The 19509-nt window shown below is 39.1% G+C and overlaps 1 protein-coding gene across 10 annotated transcripts in view; it reads right to left on the minus strand.

Moving 5' to 3' along the window:
- Positions 1-6663: 6663 nt before the first annotated feature.
- ADGRG6 (adhesion G protein-coupled receptor G6) overlaps positions 6664-19509 on the minus strand; it is a 292061-nt gene continuing 279215 nt past the window's right edge. For 9 of the 10 annotated variants that reach the window (XM_077486299.1, XM_077486298.1, XM_077486297.1 and 6 more), the window contains one exon: positions 6664-12404. In XM_077486299.1, coding sequence (XP_077342425.1) covers positions 12226-12404 — 179 coding nt within the window. In that variant the 3' untranslated portion in view covers positions 6664-12225. Of the gene's footprint in view, positions 12405-18668; positions 18716-19509 lie in introns of all 10 variants that reach the window. The other variant, XM_077486293.1, reaches the window with a different exon arrangement.

The raw sequence follows: 19509 nt of genomic DNA on the forward strand, positions 1-19509 counted from the left end.
AAAGCCTCAATAAAGTGGGCATACGTTTGCTGATCGTGTGCATATATTTCTGTATACATATACTTCTACGTAAGTCCCTGACCCCCGCACTGGCTGAAATGGTTATTTATCTATATATCTCTTTTCCCTGAAATCTTGAATCCTTTGATCTATAACTTATCTAACCCTTACTATTTTAGAATTTTAAACATTTCAACCTCATACCCCTATGAATCCCCTACCACTGAAAATTGTATGTTTCCAGGGTTAATGACTAACCGTTTTTCTGAAATGACCTCATTGTTTTTCTGATCTTTACTCCTAACTATTGCTTGTCTTTTGTAAACTATACCACATGGAACACATGATTAACATAGACAGGTCTTGGGTGTTTTTCATGTCACACTTTATCACTAATGGTTTATTCTCTATTTCTTTACTTACTGTATATAAAATGTACTTTTACCATATTGTTAAACATTCTTTTTCTTCAATACAATTTCTATTGGAAAAAAATATTAAATTACAAGACGACACAGTGGAAAAAATTAGCTTTGCATGTGGTAGGTTTTTATTATTGCACAATTCTATATATGTGTGGAATTGTGTTTTATGTTGATATGATGAAGTCAATAACCAAGGTGGAATTGAAGTTGAGCTGCACCAATTTTTAGGGATAAAAAGGTAGTGATACTGATTCTGTGATAGGTTTGCAAATGTTTATCATAGATAATTTTGAGAAAAATACACTAAAATCGTTATTAGTGCTCATACACACAACATACTTCTTACTAATTCTTACTAAATTCTTTCTAGATCTAAAACCTAAAATTGTATTGGGTTAATAAATGACAAATATGTATTAGTCATCTGGTGGAGCCACTGATTATTGGACAACATAGTATATGGTGACCAATCACACAGCCAAATTGTTGGGAAGTTGTATGGTCTGTGTCGAAGAGCTTTGTGTTTTTTTAAAAATCCCAAGATTATAGCTTCCCCGCCTCTCCAGTACCGTTTCAGTGTGTGTATATGTATTCTTTGTGTATACTGTGTGGCCCCATAATCTCCTATTGCCCGGGGGCCCCATGAGTTGTCAGTCCACCCCTGGGCTTATGTTTGTGGTATCAGTTTGAGATGTTTGTGAGGTCATTTAGATTTCATTGATCTGCAGATGACCTCCTCCTGACCTGCAGTTGACCTGTTTCAAGTGGGTTTTGCATTCCCATCGTCTTTTGTGGTAAAATTAATTTGAAGTGAACAAAGCCCAGTTGATACAGGACCTTAGGACTCATTCATACGTGCTGCAATCATAATTGCTCCATCACAGTTTGCTTTTCAGAGGATATTTGACAATTATCAAGGTGTTGATAGTCACTTCTTCAACACCTGTTTTAAGTCACAAAATGCTGCACCACCATAGCGCGTGCTGTATGCAGTTGCCTGGCTTATTTGTTTTTTAAACACATGTTTAAAAAATTATTTTAGGCTTGAGGATTAAGTTAACCCCCCCAAACATTATATATACATATAGGTTATATATAGATATCCTGGAGAATAATACAATGTTGGAAGTTTTAATTTTTTATATTACAAGATATTTACACAATGGTTTATCGCGCATAATATTTCAGTAAAAAATATACTAAAGTTAATTTCAGGGAACGCAAACACAATATATTACCCACTTTTTGTTAACATATAAAAGATGAGATTGCACTGAGTAAACAGATACCCGAAATGTCAAGCTTTAAATTTGCCCATGACCACAAAATTACGAGGAACTTTGGTAACCTATATTTTCCATAGACAATACTTTAAAAATCCCTACAGGTCATCAGTTTGGAGGTAACCATGAAAATTGGCCCTGGAATTATTGCTCTTACTTACTTACGTTTATGTGTGCTCATATATAGGTGCAGGGTTTGGTGTAACCTTATTTTTTAACATTTTGTTTTCTTTCATTACAACATTATTTAGATGGGGGTCAGCTATGTGTTATCATATTTTCTATTTAATTAGAAATCATATTTCTTGTAGACCCAAGATGTCTCACCAGTCGTACATTGAAGCTAATGGCTGCAAGGGACAGGGAAAGTGACAACAGAAACCTGAAGTGACATTTATCCCACCACTTCCTGGTATATTCTACCTAGGGGACATCAACGAACAAAGGGTTTGCTGCTCTCCCTCCTTTCACCCAGCAACACCCACTATGTGGGTCCCAGGAAGCATGGCAGGGGTCACACCAGAGATCACAGAAAGGGTTGAGTGGCTGTACAACCACCAGATTGCTTCCATTGGAAAGCCAACAGTCAGCTTGTGGAGTGTAATCACTTCCCGCTGGCTGCAGCTAACGGGAGCCAGTGATAAAACCCCCAATTTAGTAAAAGGGTCATGTAAAAGTTAGTAAAAGGTATTGTACACTTTTAACTGTATATGTTGCTTTAACTAGAAATTATGGTAGCTATACTCCCTGTGTCATTTGTTTGCCTTACCTTACCTTGTAATGATGGGCTCACATGATGTGGCTGCAGTTTGTAGTGTCATGGCTGATTTATTTCTCTATGTCCATTACTTGCTACACTTAGCCTGTCCCTATTCAGAGGGACACATCGACTTCGCATTCCCAGTCGCACAACTTCCAGCCCATGCCATCTGCTCTGTGTTGCATCACAAATGTGGGAGTGCTACAGTAATAAAAAAAATTTTTTTCCAGCAGTATCAGTGAGCGCTCTGTGTGTCTGTGAACATCTTGCCTGCTTGTGGCTGGAAGATCTAATTACTGTGTAGCTTTCACCTGCAGAGCACTAGACTGAAAGATCCAGGGGTTGTGGGATCTGTAGTCTCTTCACACGAAAATTCAGTTCTCATACTACAGTCAGAAGTCATGCATTAAAATAGTAGTGAACATATAGGGCCAGTTAACACCACATGCAGTGCACTGTTTTTTTTTTCCTGCATTAAAAAAGCATGAAAATTTGGTTATATGGGTTCTAATGGCATAGTTCACACTAGCACTGTGCGTTCCAGTGCTCCTTAGTTTCAGAAAAAACACACAACATGCTGCTTTTTCCAGCACAGAACTGTACTGGAACACAGTAAAAAGCATCAAAAAGCATTAAACAAGTACTGGATCCTACAGTGGGGAAAAAAATGGATAAAATAAATAAAAAAGCATCTGGAATGCATCTGGAAAAATAATTTAAAAACTGCATGCAGGGAAGCACCCTGAGCGGATGCAGGGGACTTTTTTGTGTGGTATGAACTAGTCCACAGAGTTAGAGATACTTACAGTTATGCCGCATACACATGATCGGACTATCCGGTGGACCAGAGTCTGCCAGACAATTCGACCGTGTGGGTCCCAGCGGACTTTTTCTTCCCAAAAGACTTTGAAAGAAGACTTGACTCAAAATTGTCCACTGGACTCGGCTTTCCGGCGGACAATCCGCTCGTCTGTGTGCTAGTCCACCGGACTTTCCAAATGAACGGACTAGCCCACACATGGACTAAAGTCCTTAATTTTGAACGTGACTTCAGGTACGACGGGACTAGCGAAGGAAATCAATGTCACCGTTGCCTGGTATGGGTTTTAAGGGTAACCCCTGCACAGAAAAGGCGTGGGGGTCTCCCAAAATCCATACCAGACCCTCCAAGCACGCAGCCCAGCCGGTCAGGAAAGGGGGTGGGGACGAGCGAGCACCTCCCCCCTCCTGAACCGTACCAGGCCGCATGCCCTCAACATGGGGGGTGAGTGCTTTAGGGAAGCACCTTGTCCCCATGTTGATGAAGACAAGGGCCTCTTTCTGACAACCCTGGCTGTTGGTTGTCAGGGTCTCCTTAAATAAGGGGGCCCCTAGATCCCGGGTCCCACCCTATATGAATGAGTATGGGGGGTCTTCTCGCCAGGCTCCTCTGCTATCTTCTGTTCTTTTGCCTCTCTTTTGCTAGCGGGGGAGCCTGGCTCTCTCCTTTGTCGTCGTCGGCGTCCAGGGGTCTTCTTCAGAATTCGAGGGTCTTCTCCTGACTTCAGGGGTTTTCTTCCAACTTCTCTGCGCTTTCCAGCCTCTACTCCCGCTCTCTGGTTCTTCTGCTGGGCTCCTCCGCTATCTTCTTCCAGCTCTATTACTAGCGTTGGCCCGTTCTTCTCGTTTGTCACCACCGACGCCTTCTTCTTCCTTCTTCTCTTCTTCCGATGTTGACACGACACTCTCTCCCGCTGTAATTCTGGGGACACGTTGCACGGTGACTTATATAGGCATAAGGGGCAGGGTCATGGGTGATGTCATTTGGTGACCCCACCCCTTATGATGTCACAGTCCCAGCTTCCTCCGGGACCTCTTATGCCTATATAAGTCGCCGCGCAACATTTCCCCGACATTACAGCCGGAGGGAGCGTCGTGTCAACATCGGAAGAAGAGAAGAAAGAAGAAGACGGTGGCGGCGACGATAAATGAGAAAAACCAGGCTGGTGCTAGTAAAAGAGCTGGAAGAGGATAGTGGAGGAGCCCAGCAGAAGAACCGGAGAGCAGAAGAAGAGGCCGGAAAGCACGGAGAAGTAGAAGAAGAAGAAGACCCCTGAAGTCAGAGGAAGACCCCCCGGAGCTGCCTAATAAACTACTTTAAAAACCTGTGTTGTGTGTTTTTTATTAACACTTTTTCCCCTAGGTGAATGGGTAGGGGTACAATGTACCCCACACTCATTCACATAGGGTGGGGGGCCAGGATCTGGGGGTCCCCCTGCCCGCAGACCCTGACAACCAACGGCCAGGGTTGTCGGGAAGAGGCCCTTGTCCTCATCAACATGGACAAGGTGAAATTCCAACAGAAAAAGTCTGATAGAGCCCACACACGATCAGATTTTCCGACAACATAATCCGATCGAACTTTTTCCGTTGGAATTTCCGACCGTGTGTATGGGGCATTAGTGACAACTAGCATCTGGTAGCTGTTAAAGGGCTGAAATATATTTAGCACAAGGCATAGTGTGAAGCAATAGCGACTACAGAAGTGTGAATCAGATTTAGTAGCAGCAAGTGCCAGAATGCAAGCTGCTGCAGTAGTGTAGCCTATGGAAGTGTTCATCTTTTGGGATATTCATAAAAGAGGCCAAAAATATGCATGGTGCAGAATTCAGAAGGATGTCATTCTTTTTTCAGAAACCAATGCTGTGACAGGAACATACCCAAACACATAGATCTGCTCCAAACTTGCTCTTTCCTATTCACGTGGATGACCCAGGTGCTGGTTACTACAGCCCGTCTCCACTCTCATTCAGAAGTAAATATAAGCCACACTTCAAAACTTAGCTCTGCTTTGTATTTAATTTCTCAAAAGATTAAAGCTGCATGCATTAATGTTTCCACCTGAAATCACCTTACTTGACACGTTTCATCGCTGCTGGCTTGCTCACAAGGATTGGCGAAGTCCCTATCCTTGTGAGCAAGCTAGTAGCGGTGAAACACATCAAGGAACGTGGTTTGGGGTGGAGATATTAATGCAGCCTTTCTCAACCTTTTCAACACAGAGGAACCCTTGAATTAGTTCTCCGGTCTTGGGGAACCCATGCTAAAAATTAGAAATTTACATGATACAATAGTGTCATGGTCAGTGGGAAGAATGGTCCTTACGCTTGTGGTCATTGGGAAGAATTACCTCCTTACAGATAGCTAAAAAGATCATTGGTGTCAGTGGGAACTTATCTGAGAGTCAGAAATTGCCAAATGCTGAAAGAACCCATAGCAACCTCTGGAGGAACCCTAGGGTTCCACAGAACCCTGGTTGAGAATCACTGCATTAATGTATGCAGTTTTCCTCTTTTGACAAATAAAATAGAAATAAGAACTTTTGAAGTACAGCTTATGCTTAATTTTAACCAATATTGTGAGACATTTAGCAGAAATAGAGTTTGTGAAAATTAAAACATACTACTGAAAACAGAGCTGTGTAGCAAAGAGTCAATATAAAATTGACCCTGCAGTATCCTACATTTCTTTTTTTCTTCTACCCCTTACAGTTAGGGTTACTTTCATTAAAAATGTAATCTCCCAGTCTCTCAATATCCCTGTACAGTGGTTGGCAAATAGTCATTTTATTGCAGTCTTTGTTCATTTCCCCTTCCTGCCTCAGCTAGATGGTGACATATAGCCTGGCGAATGGAGTTTGCAGCAGAAGACACGGGACACAACAGGCATCTGATACATAAGGGAGTATGATGGATGTGACTTTTGGTTGTGTAAATTTATTCTATGAAGATTGTAAACTTGAGGATTGGGCAACCATACATGTATGTATTAAAGCTGCACTGTGGAATAATATTGTCTAAATACTGAGGAGACATGTATTCTTATTTGAATTTTGGTGTGATTGTGTATTTCCTCTACAGCTATGCAGTAATCAGGCATGAAACAAATCTTGCACTTTGCCTCTATGCAAAACGTTGCTGTAATAAAGACCAGTCACTACTGGTCTTGTGGAGCACAATGATGATGCCCCTACTAATTTTACAAGGTTGTAACTGGGTTTTAAAAGGAATTTGGGGCATGTAAAGTTAATTTTATATCGTTGGTGGCAGATGGAAGAATGTACTTAAAGCTTTAATTATTTTCTTTTGTAAGGGTATTTTGTCACTTTACGCTGATTATGATAACTGAAGATAATTTAATTTAAAAGACACAACGATTTAAACAAATGTTTATTTATTTCAAAATATGATTTTTATGTATTTAGAACACGCTATACATCCAATGACTTCATCCAACAGTTCTTATTGTTCTTAATACAATGAAAGGCACATGTGGTATGCACTGTTCCAGCAGATCTTCACGATCCTAATGCCAGGTTCAGTTCCTTTCCTTAACAGTACAATATGAATCTCTCTAATTATGTATATGGTGAATCTTGGAGAAACAAACATTTGAGACTTTCAAAAAATAAATAAATATGTACATGGCAGGTCACAATGGCCACATCCGCAGTTGCACTGTGGCCACCATGAAACAGTACAGTAACAAAAAGACTAAATAATAATTATACTGTTCAGTGAGGAATGATACAAAATAAGCTTGGAAGCTTAAAAGTAACTAACTCTAATAGTGACACTATTAAGAAATTTTAGAATTGGTCTTGATAGCTTAAAATTCTACTACATGGTAGTAAAAAATTAAAAACAGAAATAACAAAAACATTAAAATGTAGCACATGTATATGTATGCTAACCTCTTCTCAATGTAACAACTTCATCATTTTTCTTTCCCTTTTTAGGATTACATACAAAATCACAAGCATGTTTTGAATGGAAAAGGCTAGTAGACACAGGTGCAAATGTTAACCATCTTCCTCTTATGTCCATGATATGCAATTTTACTAGTGTTGTATCACAGTAAACATTTTCAAACTGCAGTTTAAAACTATATCAGAAGATGTTCCAGGTTAGTGGGAAAACCATCCCCATACTTAGCAAGAGGCTTTATAGAGACCGAAGACAGAAGAGCAGGCCACAGAACATTGTCTGTGGCAATGAGTGGCAAAGAGACATGTTCTTCATTTTGCGTGTCTCCCTGCACTTACCCCATATTTCTAGACGTAGCTGACTTTAAAGCAAATCTGAGTCTAAAGACCTCATTTTCAGCTAGTGATGAGATACTTGGTAGATGTCACAAAATTATTAATCTTCGAAATTATCGCACAGCAGTGAGACATTTCACATTAAGATACAATGCTCAATTTTTTCCCTAAATTTACTGGATACAATATTGGGAAATTAAATATAATGAAAACATACATACACTATACTACATAGAATAAAAATGTATTACATATTAAAGCTTATTCAGTGACACTCCCAGTGGTAAGTGACACAAATGAAGTGACTTAATGGATGGTCTCATTCCTTAGATACAAACAAGAAAGCAGCAAGAACTTTTTTAAAGTAACATTTCTGTATATAATCCTAAATGTTATTTGTGTGGCTTGATAGGAGGCTTTTACTTTAGGCATCCCTGACTGTCTGATTTCAGTCAATACAGTATACTTAATGCTGGCTAGCTACCCCTGACTTGGCTCCATTGGACCTAATTCTTGATAGGCTATTGACTTAAAGTGGAAACTCAACCGTTTAGTGTGTTCTCACCCTTGGAGTGAATTTAATTTAAAGTACTGGGGAAGAGCTATAATGAGAATGTCTTCCTAAACCATATCTAGGGATGCATACACTGTGAAATCTAATGACTAATGACCACTCAGGTTCAATTTGTTTTATAAACTTGCTTTGGCTATGTACAAGAACATTATTCTACTTTGTATTCTTTGAATATATTGTATATTGTAATACTCTGTAATGTGCTTTTATTTATTATACTGTTAGGCCGCGTACACACGGGCGGACTGTTCGCCCAACCTTGTCCGCTGAACAGTGTTTGGGCGGACAGTCCGCTCGTGTGTGGGCTTTCAGCGGACAGTTTCAGCGGACAGTTGGACGGACAAGGTTTTTCGGAAATTCCGAAAAACTGTCCGCTGAAACCTTGTTTGAGCGAACAGTCCGCCCGTGTGTAGGCTTGTTCGACAAACTAAGTTCCGCGCATGCTCAGAAAGGATTTACACGCCGAAAGTTATAATGCAGTGTATAGGACGTCGTATTTTTCGTCCCGACGTACGGCACGTTCACGTCATCGCGCACGGTTTCAGCGGACTGTTCGTTCGTCGTGTGTGGCCATGTCCGTCCATGCTAATTTTGAGCGGACTGTTTGCCGAAACTGTTGGACGGACAAAGTTGGGCGAACAGTCCGCGTGTGTGTACGCGGCCTCAAGTTAATAAACTTTATTCTGATTTTAAAAAAAATGTTATACTCAACTTTTGTTCGCAATGGAAGGTTAACGGGCAACTCGCATAGTGAAAGGTGACTGATCTGAAGCAAGGTCCTAGTATAGTTCTTCTGTCCCAAAAACATTTTTAGAATGGGAAAGGGTTGGGACTTTGATCATATTTTTATTGTTTAAAGGAAGATATGTTGGTGGGGCACTAAATCTAGATTTTGTTAGGTATTTAATTTTTTTTTAATATTTTAAATAAGAGGCTGCTGTCCGATGGGTCTGAAGAGGAAGCCCTTGTGAGGACAGTAGTACGTTTGGCAAAATGATGAGAGCACCAGACATGCTTATGGTTGACTGTTCTGTTTCATTATTCATAATGAGAGTAAAAATAATAGCCAATATGTTTTTGGGGATTTACGGACCCCTTTTCAAAAAGGCTCACGTAGGTGAAGGTTAGAAGTAAGCTGGACTGAGAACAGGTATCCTGGAGTAGATTCTAGAATAGACTAGGGGTCTGCTTTGGTCTATGGTTGGCAGCTGGCTGTCTGTGTTTTCCTTGGGGAGACTTCCTCTTCACCTTTTTCTGCTGATAGGAGGTCTGAAGGATAGGATGTGATTGTAAATGTCTTCACTCGGCACAAGGACAGCAGCTAAATAATTTTAATAGAGTGTAGACAGATTAGAACCTTTGTGAGGTTTTAATGATGTCTGTGCCTTCCTATCCTGGTGATCCCCATTGTTACAATGATAAATGGTAATATGAAATCACCACTGGAGAGACAAAGACATTAATAAAAAGATGACAGAAGTTTAAACCAATCCCCTCTCTATTTAAAAAAAAAAAAAACAGTTGGAGCTGGACTTCAAAGGACCACTTTTGCAAAAAATATTATAATTTTTTTTAAATTTACACACTTTATTGTATATGTTTCTCCACATTTTCTTGCTGACCAAGTTGTCCATCAAAGTGACAGATGGTTGTAACTTGTGTGGGTGCTTATATGGTCATCTTTTATTCCCATGGATTACTTTTTTTTTCTGTGGCTGAAGTACCCTTGGCAGTGCTACCATTTTTAAAGCTACTGTCACTGTCAATCTTTTCGAACAGCCTGGTCACCGTAAAAAATTAAAAGGAATATCATCATTACAAGTATTAACCACATGCAGTTTATAGAATACAATGTTTTCTGCAACAGTGGCCCTATAAAAGGATAAAAGGACACTGTTATCTTACCAATTCAATACATAGTGATCGTGTCTGCATAAAGGCCACAAGTCACACACCTTATACTTACCTTTCTAGCACTTGCCTATTGCTCTTCCCTCTCTTGCAGCCACAATAAACAGTGGCTGTTGGTTGGGTATTTTGCAGTGCTGGCCCTAAAAAAAGGAGGGAATGGGGGGGGGGGGGGTGCTAGAGAAATAGCATACAGTAGTTGAGGAAAAGCAGAGATTTACACAGTGACTGTCACTTTGCTCTTAATGGGTAAGGTGGTAGTGTCTCTTTAAGCCACCAATAGACAAGAGGTGTAAATAACAGTGGCCAGCCAGATTGTCTATTGTTAATGTGCCTATCCATAACACTGCAGATCATCAAAGGCAACAACTGATGTCAGGTCAGTTAGCCTCAATATCTCCCATCCACACGCAAAAAATAAAATAAAAAATTCATCAGGACCAAGCCATCAAGTTTGTTTTCCCACTGGGTTATTGTGATGCTTGAAGATTGTGGCTGGACCTCAAACCTATAGGTAGCACTAGATCACAGTAGAGCAGGAGGAAATTGAATGCTTTTCTTGACAATATTTCCTGTAGAACAGTGGTTTCCAAATGGTGGCACTGGGGCCAGATGCGGCCCTATGCTTGCCTGTATCCAGCCCTTGGGGCACTATTCCTCCCACTGATATGAGACACTATTCTTCAGGCTGACACCAACAACAGGGCACCATTTCTCCAAATGATACCAATGATGGAGCACTGCTCCTCCCCTAATACCAAATGTGGTGATGTTTACTCCCACTGATGCCAGAAACATTTCCACTCCCGCTGGCCACAGTCGGGCCCCCCTTAAAGCCTGAAGCACAATAAACTGGCCCTTTGTTTAAAAAGTTTGGCGACCCCTGCTTTAGAAGATAAACCTGACGTCATGATGTTGCTTAGCAGTACCCTGCTAAAATGATCTGGTAAAAATAGTTACAAATAAAAACTGCAGAGTGATAGAATTGTTTGCAGTAATCGTTTAAAATTCTTTTTCAACAGGTAGAACAGTTTCCCCTTTGCTAGGGGCATCACTGAAAATTAAATACATGACAATTAGATTGAATATAGAAAACAGAATACTGCACATATTATATTACAAAAAGGTGTTCAAACTGGGTGCATCTTAATTAAAACTATAAAATGTAATATATTAAAAGTAATAATAAAAAAGCATGAATCAGAATGAGCAAACTGTAAATATTCTTTTTTGCAATACGTGCCTACCAAAGTGCAATAAAAATTCAATTGTATAGCTGTTAATTTACATAGCTTTTCACAGTTATATTAAACAACAAACACATAAATAAATAAGAGAAAAATACATTAAACAAACTTGGGGACAAGTCTTTACCCATGGAGAATGTATTATTTGTGTAATAAGGAAGTTCAACCTTGTACCTGTAAGGTATTTCCTTCAAATAATACAGCTCACATAAAAAAATTCTTACAAATTAGTGTTGAAAAATGATGTTTGCAGCATACTTCTTCATTCTATTTTGACTGTTGATATTTTTCCAAGGAGACCATTTAATTCTAAAAGTATAATTACTTTTATATCTCATATGTACTCTATATGGTAATTGTCCGGTGCACACTGCTGTCGGGGTGTGCTGAAATTCGAAGTCAGTAAAACTGACTAATTGCAAAGACTGTGAATTCTTTGCATTTCCTGAAAAAGATTCACTTGCACATAGAAGGTGGATAAAACTCCGTAATATCTATACATGAATAATTGTCCCCTGAAAATCTGCATACTGCAATTTGGCATGAAATTATTGAAAATGAAAACATAAAAAAAAAAAAAAAAGAAATACCAGATTGTTGGTTAAAACATGTGATCTCAATAAGCAGTTATTTTTCCAAAATGAAATAACTAAAATAAATGGTGTTTGCCGAAATAAGATACATGTAAAAGTCACTTTTTCATTAGATTCCTTCTCTCCAGACTTAGCTTAGACGAGGATAATGACAGTTTGTCATCCTAAGTTATTCTATTCTTTATACTACAAAGTGAACACCCAAATCAGGAAAGTGCACAGCTTGGTAGATTGCTGAAAACAGGGACTCTGATTTATAACTGCTGGAAGAACATCATTTTTTACATTCCCTCTTGCATATATAATTGCCGCGAAGAATGATCCCGACATAGGTTTGATCCCGTCTCTCTGGATCCTAGAATTTGGTGCTGTGGCTGAAGGAATCTGACATAATAATATTCTTATAGAAGTTATCTGAGTGGGGGTGGCAATAGCCCTTGACCTTGTCGATAACATGATGAACTGGAAGAATTGATGTCTGTTCACCATCCACGGGTGCAAACTTGATTGAGGATCTGTCTCCAAATATGTAACCTGAAAAAAGAAAAGTGTAAATAAGTAATTACTTTAATTACAATGCAATCCTCTTTCAGGGTATCAGCGCCCTTATCTAATTAAAATAGTGCCTTCTTTATGATAAGTTCTCTAAGGTAAAATTTATGATAAAAGTGACATTTCATGCTGAAAATGTGCTTTCATTAATAAGATATAGCAAAAGCAATAAGCAACACCTTATTTAAAAAATATATAAATTGCTTAAAAGGAACACTATAATGAATTTAAGTATATTTTTGGTAAAGCTGGCCATAGATGGATCGAACCATGCTGAACCGGATGAATTGAACCATCCATGGGCAGACTGATTGTATCCAAGTCGATCGATCAACTTGGGTACAACCACCATGTCACTCCAAAGACATGCTGGTAGGTTAATTGGATCCTGTCTAAATTGTCCCTAGTATGTATTGAGTTAGGGACCTTAGATTGTAAGCTCCTTGAGGGTAGGGACTGATGTGAATGTACAATGTATATGTAAAGCGCTGCATAAACTGATGGCGCTATATAAGTAACTAAAATAAAATAAATAAAATGTCAGATTCTTAGCATGCGGTTATTTTGCCAGCGGCTATAGCTGCTAGTATTGATGATTTTACCATTGATCATTTAACACAGTGTTTAAAAACACTGTTCAGAAGCAGGTTGGATACAAAGTAACATTGTTACTTTTGTATTTACTGTTTTATTTATCTGCAGATTAAAGATATGTCTGCAGATTAAAGAGATGAGGATGTATTCACATAATATGTCAATTATAGCAGGCAGACAAGTAAAAAGCAAACTTTTTTTAAAATATTTTTTTTCTAGTTAACCCCTTATTAAACCTTAGTTTACCCTAATATGCCCTAATTAACTAATTCCTAATGTCCCTCTAATATTTCCTGCTGATTTCTGTGTTTGTTTAGTGTATTTATAGCTAAAATTTCTAACCATTATTATTTAAACTTTTTTGTTTATAATATTTCAATTTATAATTGTTTTTAAGCACAAATTTAAAAAAGCCATAGTTAAATTTGGAAATAACTATGCAATGCACTATAATTTTAGTATGATTTTAAACAGGGCAAGTTATAGAATAAAATATATATTTTTTTAACTAACGCAAATTAAAGTAGAAAATTTGTGTTTTTTTTGTTTTAGCTCTGCTACTTTTTTTTTTGTCTAAGGATTGTATAACAGTTGTATAATCTTTGCAAGAAAATATCATCAAAAGAAACCATTGTTTGTCTATATATACATATATTATTTTTTATTTTAAAAAAAGGAAAAAGTTTTGCTGAGTAAAAAGGCCCATAGCAGAAGTGTTGATCATACTAGGCATTAGGGATGAGCTTGAACGCAGGTTTCTGTTACATAAGAGGGGGGCGGGGTCACCCGCACATCATTGGGGAAGCCGGGATTTCCCACTTGCGTGAGAGGGGGCGGGGTCAGGTGACGGGTGGCCCCGCCCTCCTCATATAAGAAGTGTCAGGCTGCTGGGATCCCTGCAGTGTCTCCGCCGGTGGAGACAGAGGATGGATGCGCTGCGCTGGATGGATCACCCATTGCTGAATCAGATAAGCCAACGCTGGACCCCGGAGAGATGATCATCCATCGCTGGATAGCAAGAGTGGATTACCACCGCTGGAATCTTTTTTTATTTATTTTTTATTTTTAATAAAGGACTTTTGCAACGGTGAGTGTGTCTTTTTAAACTATTTTTTACACTTTCTTTGTGAAATGGTAGGGGTACTTTTGTACCCCCTTACCATTACAAACAGGGGGGGCGGGATCTGGGGTCCCCTTGTTTAAGGGGGCTTCCAGATTCTGATAAGCCCCCCACCCACAGATCCCCACAACCACCGGCCAGGGTTGTGGGGATGAGGCTCTTGTCCTCATCAACATGGGGACATGGTGCTTTGGGGGGGACCCCAAAGCATCCTCCCAATGTTGAGGGCATGTGGCCTGGTACGGTTCAGGAGGGGTGCTCTCTCGTCCCCCCCTCTTTTCCTGCGGCCTGGCAGGTTGCTCAGATAAAGGGTCTGGCATGGATTTTTAGGGGGAACCCCACATCATTTTTTTTTTTTGACGCAGGGTTCCCCTTAATATGCATACCAGACCTGAAGGGCCTGGTAATTGAATTTGGGGGAACCCCACTCTTTTTTTTTTTTTTTTTATCAATGACTTTCAATGACTGTTCTCTGTATTATGGGGAGCTGACAATTAATTATAGCAGCGAGTGATTTTAAATGACTTTTTTTCCTGCAGAAATTACACTTTGTGCAGGGACGGTTCTAAACACGGGAAATCTGCGCCCCTTCACAGGCATACTATCGACACCCCCCGGTACGAAATTTAAAGGAATATTACAATTTTATTGTTTCACTTTAAGCATTATTAAAATCACTGCTCCCGAAAAAAACTTTAGTTTTTAAAACTTTTTTTTGCATTGATCCATATCCCCTGGGGCAGGACCCAGGCCCCCAAACACTTTTTATGACAATAACTTGCAAATTAGCCTTTAAAATTAGCACTTTTGATTTTGAACGTTCGAGTCCAATAGACTTTAATAGGGTTCTAAAGTTCACACGAAGCGGACCGAACCGGGGGGTGTTCAGCTCATCCTTACTAGGCATGAGTGAACTTCGGAAAAGTTCTGTTTGCAAGAAGTTCAGCAAACCAAGCAAAGCCAAACCATTAAACCTAAACAGTGCCAGATTCTATTGAAGCTTATGGGAGCCAGTTTGTCACATTTTGGCTTTTTTTCACAGCTAATTTGCAAGCTTTTGTTAATAAAAGGGTATGTCTAGCAGAAACTGCCATTGGGGGGGGTGGGCGGTTGCTATATGCCACTGCGCACAAATCCTATAAACATCATTCAAAAGGGAAAGGGTCTTTAACACAACTTAGGGCAACATTATAATACGCAACTGCATGTGAATTTGTGAATGCGGTAGGACGTACTCTTGTAAAAGTGACATTTTGTGTTTAGAAAATGCAGTAGGGGATCCGTCAGTTAATGACAGCACTGCCGCTTCTAAATGCTAGATCTCGACAGCCTTGTGTATGTCAACATACTAGGTGATCTATCACTACTGCTACTTACTAATCACTACTGCTGATAAATGACAGATGGTCATCACCTACTGTTTGATAACAAGCTGGCAGGACTCATGGATGATGTTATTGATCAAATATGAACATGACCATATTTGATCAGTGATGTCAACTAGCATCCCCACTGGATTTTCTACATACAGAAGTTGGCAGGGATCTGTCATTTGAGAAGGGCGTTATGGTGGGTGAAACCATAGGATGGTTCAGATCATCATGGTGAGTGGGTCATTGTATTTTTTTGTTTTAACAGGCAGATTGCTTAGTTAAATTGTATTTCATATTAGGCACAAAATTACAGGTTTACGTCAAGCTTTAATCCACACTTCAGCTAGATGCTGCAATATATGCATTGAACATAAATGTATGCTTTAAAAGATCATTTAGATGACTTGTGTTAGGCGAGCAAATGTCCAATCACTCATGTGAAACCCAAAAGACTAGTGTGCCAATTAACTTAAAGCCACCCAAAAATGGAACTTTGACTTTAAGAGAGGTGACCCCCTGACATGCCACATTTGGCATGCCATTTTTTTTAGAGGGTCCCAGCTTCTAATTCCTCCTGGCACACCGCAGCACTGGAAGGGAGAACACCTCTCCCGCCTCCTTCTTGCCAATCATCTGGGACACGTCCCAGATGATCGCCCGGCCAATCATGGCGCACAGTGTGGCTACACATGCACAGCCAGGCGCCCACAGTTACAATTCCGGCGCTGCAGAGAGGAAGGGAAGATGAGTGGGGCTTCGTTCCCCCACATCACTGGACTCTGGGACAGATAAGTGTCCAATTTATAAAAAGTCAGCAGCTGCAGTATTTGTAGCTGCTGACTTGAAATAATTTTATTTTAAGCAGAACTCTGCTTTAACAGGAATTTCTCCCTGCTCTTGTGCATTTACTTTTGGTAAACCAGCCTCATTGTAGCTCTAAAGCTGTTCTGTTCATACACAAACAATATGAAGAACAATGAAGTTTAAAATCATAATATGAAGAGAGAGCAGACAGTATGATAATAATCAGAATAAAAATACTCCAAAGCGCATGATCCTATAAGAAGCGTATAGTAGAGTATGTGTCATTGCATCAGGTTAACTTGAGATGCCAGATTGTCATGCTGCTGTATAAAGAGAAAAGCAAAGAGTGGCAGAGAACGGTTTCCTAATACGTAATGTAAAATCCTCCATTCTCTAATTATTGTCAAAAAATTTCTTATGAAAAACCCTTTTTTATATTGATATGGTATAAATGCACATTACACTATAGAATGACACTGACACTTTATTGTTCACTACAATTTCACATAGCTTGTTCTATTTATATTTATTCAAAGATGAATTATAAAGTTAATTAAGGTACTATAGGTTTACTTATTTATTGTACTAATGATACATCTAAACCAAGCAACACTATACAGATGGACCTTTAAAGTGACCAAGGATCACAAATTGATAGTTAAAAAAAATTTTTATTAAATAAAAAATATGGGAAAACGTACGTATCCAATACAGTTTATTTAAATAAAGTCTGCATTAGTATGTATCATTTTCTTCTGTGTAAGGAACCCTGTACTGTATCTACCCATATGATAAAATATAACCTGTTTAGGCTACTGCACTGAATTGGCAGAGGGTTCCAAGTTGTCTCAGTCTCTATGCATTTTGAGGGATAAAAAAATCGAAAGAATCGACATAGTTACACAAAACAGTAAGTATACATCATAGACAGTAGAGTTTTGTATACAATATACAAGTATGTACAGTATGATATATTTACTGTCTATGATGTATACTTACTGTTTGGTTTGTGTAATTATGTAGATTCTTTCAAATCTACATTCTTCTATTTAACCTCCTGAGGAAACAGGTCCATTTATCATGTGAATTGCGTACATATGGAGACAACTAAGAATTCTCTGCCAATTCGTTGTTAGGTGAAATAATAATTCAGACTTGTTTTTATTAAACAGTATTGGATATGTATGTTTTTTTCCATGCTTTTTCATTTATGTAATTTAGTAAAATTGGATATTTTTTTAACTATCAATGTGTAACCCTTGGGCCCCTTAAAAGTCCATCTGTATAGTGTTACTCAATTTTCATGTAATAGGGTTGTGATGTCTTATTATACCCAACACAACTGGCTGCCAAGAATTACTGATAAATCTAAATACCATAAGCCTGATCACCCTATTTCATCTATGGGAAATACACGCACATAAATCATGCCAGCACATGAAAATCTAAGATTTGTACGTTAATGCATGTGTAAGATTGCCTATACATTGCTATGAGGAATAACATGAAAAGGAACCATCAAAGTTTGATCCTTGTGTGAACAAAATTGCTAAAAACGATTAAAGCGGTTATATAGTCTTTTTTATAAGTTTAACCTACAGGTAAGCCTATAATAAGGCTTACCTGTAGGTAAAAAAAAATATCTCCTAAACCTATACGGTTTAGGAGATACTACCTTCGCAATGAGCCGCTGACTGCAGAGGCGCATGCGCACAGGGGATTCTCGGCTGAAAGTCCGGCAGACGCCGGACTCTGCCGGAAAGAAATCTCCCACGCGCATGTGCCGGAGTGACGATATCGTGGCTCAGGCCACTCACAGCGGATCGGGCCAGATGTCGGGGCCTCATTCTAAGGTAAGTATTTCATAATGAGCTTTTTCCTTGCAGGTCAGACAAAAAAAAAAAACGTCAGCGGGTTTACTCCCGCTTTAATGTACTGGCACAGATTATTATTCTTTGCAGCATTTTATTAAACAAAGGTCATAACCTCCACATCCTCTTATACATATTGAATATACTCATTAATTCAAGGTCCCAAGCGTCAGTGCAACATTATCATTACCTAATACATCATGCATGTAGCAGAGGTTATAGGCATACAGAATTCAAAAAGCTCTCAAAAGAAGACCAGCAATTTGCCACCTTGCATAATTCTCAATTGACACAAGCAGTAAAGAAAGGGAAATATGGAGTTCCAGAAATGAAGAAACAAGCACCATTGTCATAAGATGAAGTAGCAGAATGATGAGAGATTTTGATTAGAAAATGGTTTCTTCCATTGTATGACCTCATGCAGAAGTACCCAGCCCATTTGATGAAAGGTCATGCATCCAACCAACCTTACGGGAACATTTACCTGGATGGTTCCACCTCGGCTTAAGGGATGCTCTTAGAAGCCATTATCTATGCCATAAACATGGAATGTTTGGTCAGTTGTGTAAGTGACATAAACGTTAGCGTAAACCACAAGGTGTAAAATAAGTAAATAGGATAACGATTTATATGATTTGTCATTTACTTTCCTTATAATTATTGTACAATATATATTACTGAAATTTACTGATTGAACTTAAAGCAGATCTTCCATAAAAAAGGATGGTCTGCTCTTCTCACATTGCCCCACCCACTCCCTGAAAAAAAAAAACATGTAGATAAACCTGTGTGGGTTCTTGCAGGATTTCAAGCATGCTATCTTTCATAGAAGGTACTGATTTTGTACTGTGACATAACCCATGCCTCCCAGAGCCTGATATATTATTGTTTTTACTCAAAGCTTCCTTTTTCACAGTTTTTTTAAACTATATGTGTATGGGACTGTGAGTAAAGCAAACTATCAATTATTCAGAAAGTTGCTACTTTATTAGGAAGGCTACCTCATTGAACAGGTACTTTAGATTAATGTTGTCATGCAGTTGACAAAACCTGCCTCATTTTTATTTACAGTGAACCAGTGGCTAAACTAGGATGGAAATCATTTGCACATGAAGGCAAGCACTGTATTACATTAGTGCACCAAGGTAACATAAATTCTGCTTTTCTCAAAGTAGGTACTTACATACACTCAAGCAACCTACTTTTAACATGACAATATTCAGGCCTGGTAAGAGGTAGCTCAGGCACCAATCAATGTACTGTGGATGTGCGGTGGGTCATGCCTTACGCTCACACAACCAGGAAGTCATAAAATCCTGAGGCTC

The sequence above is a fragment of the Lithobates pipiens genome, unplaced genomic scaffold (genome assembly GCF_037356315.1).
Source record: "Lithobates pipiens isolate NorthernLeopardFrog02 unplaced genomic scaffold, aLitPip1_a1.2 Scaffold_18, whole genome shotgun sequence".
Classification (NCBI taxonomy): domain Eukaryota; kingdom Metazoa; phylum Chordata; class Amphibia; order Anura; family Ranidae; genus Lithobates; species Lithobates pipiens.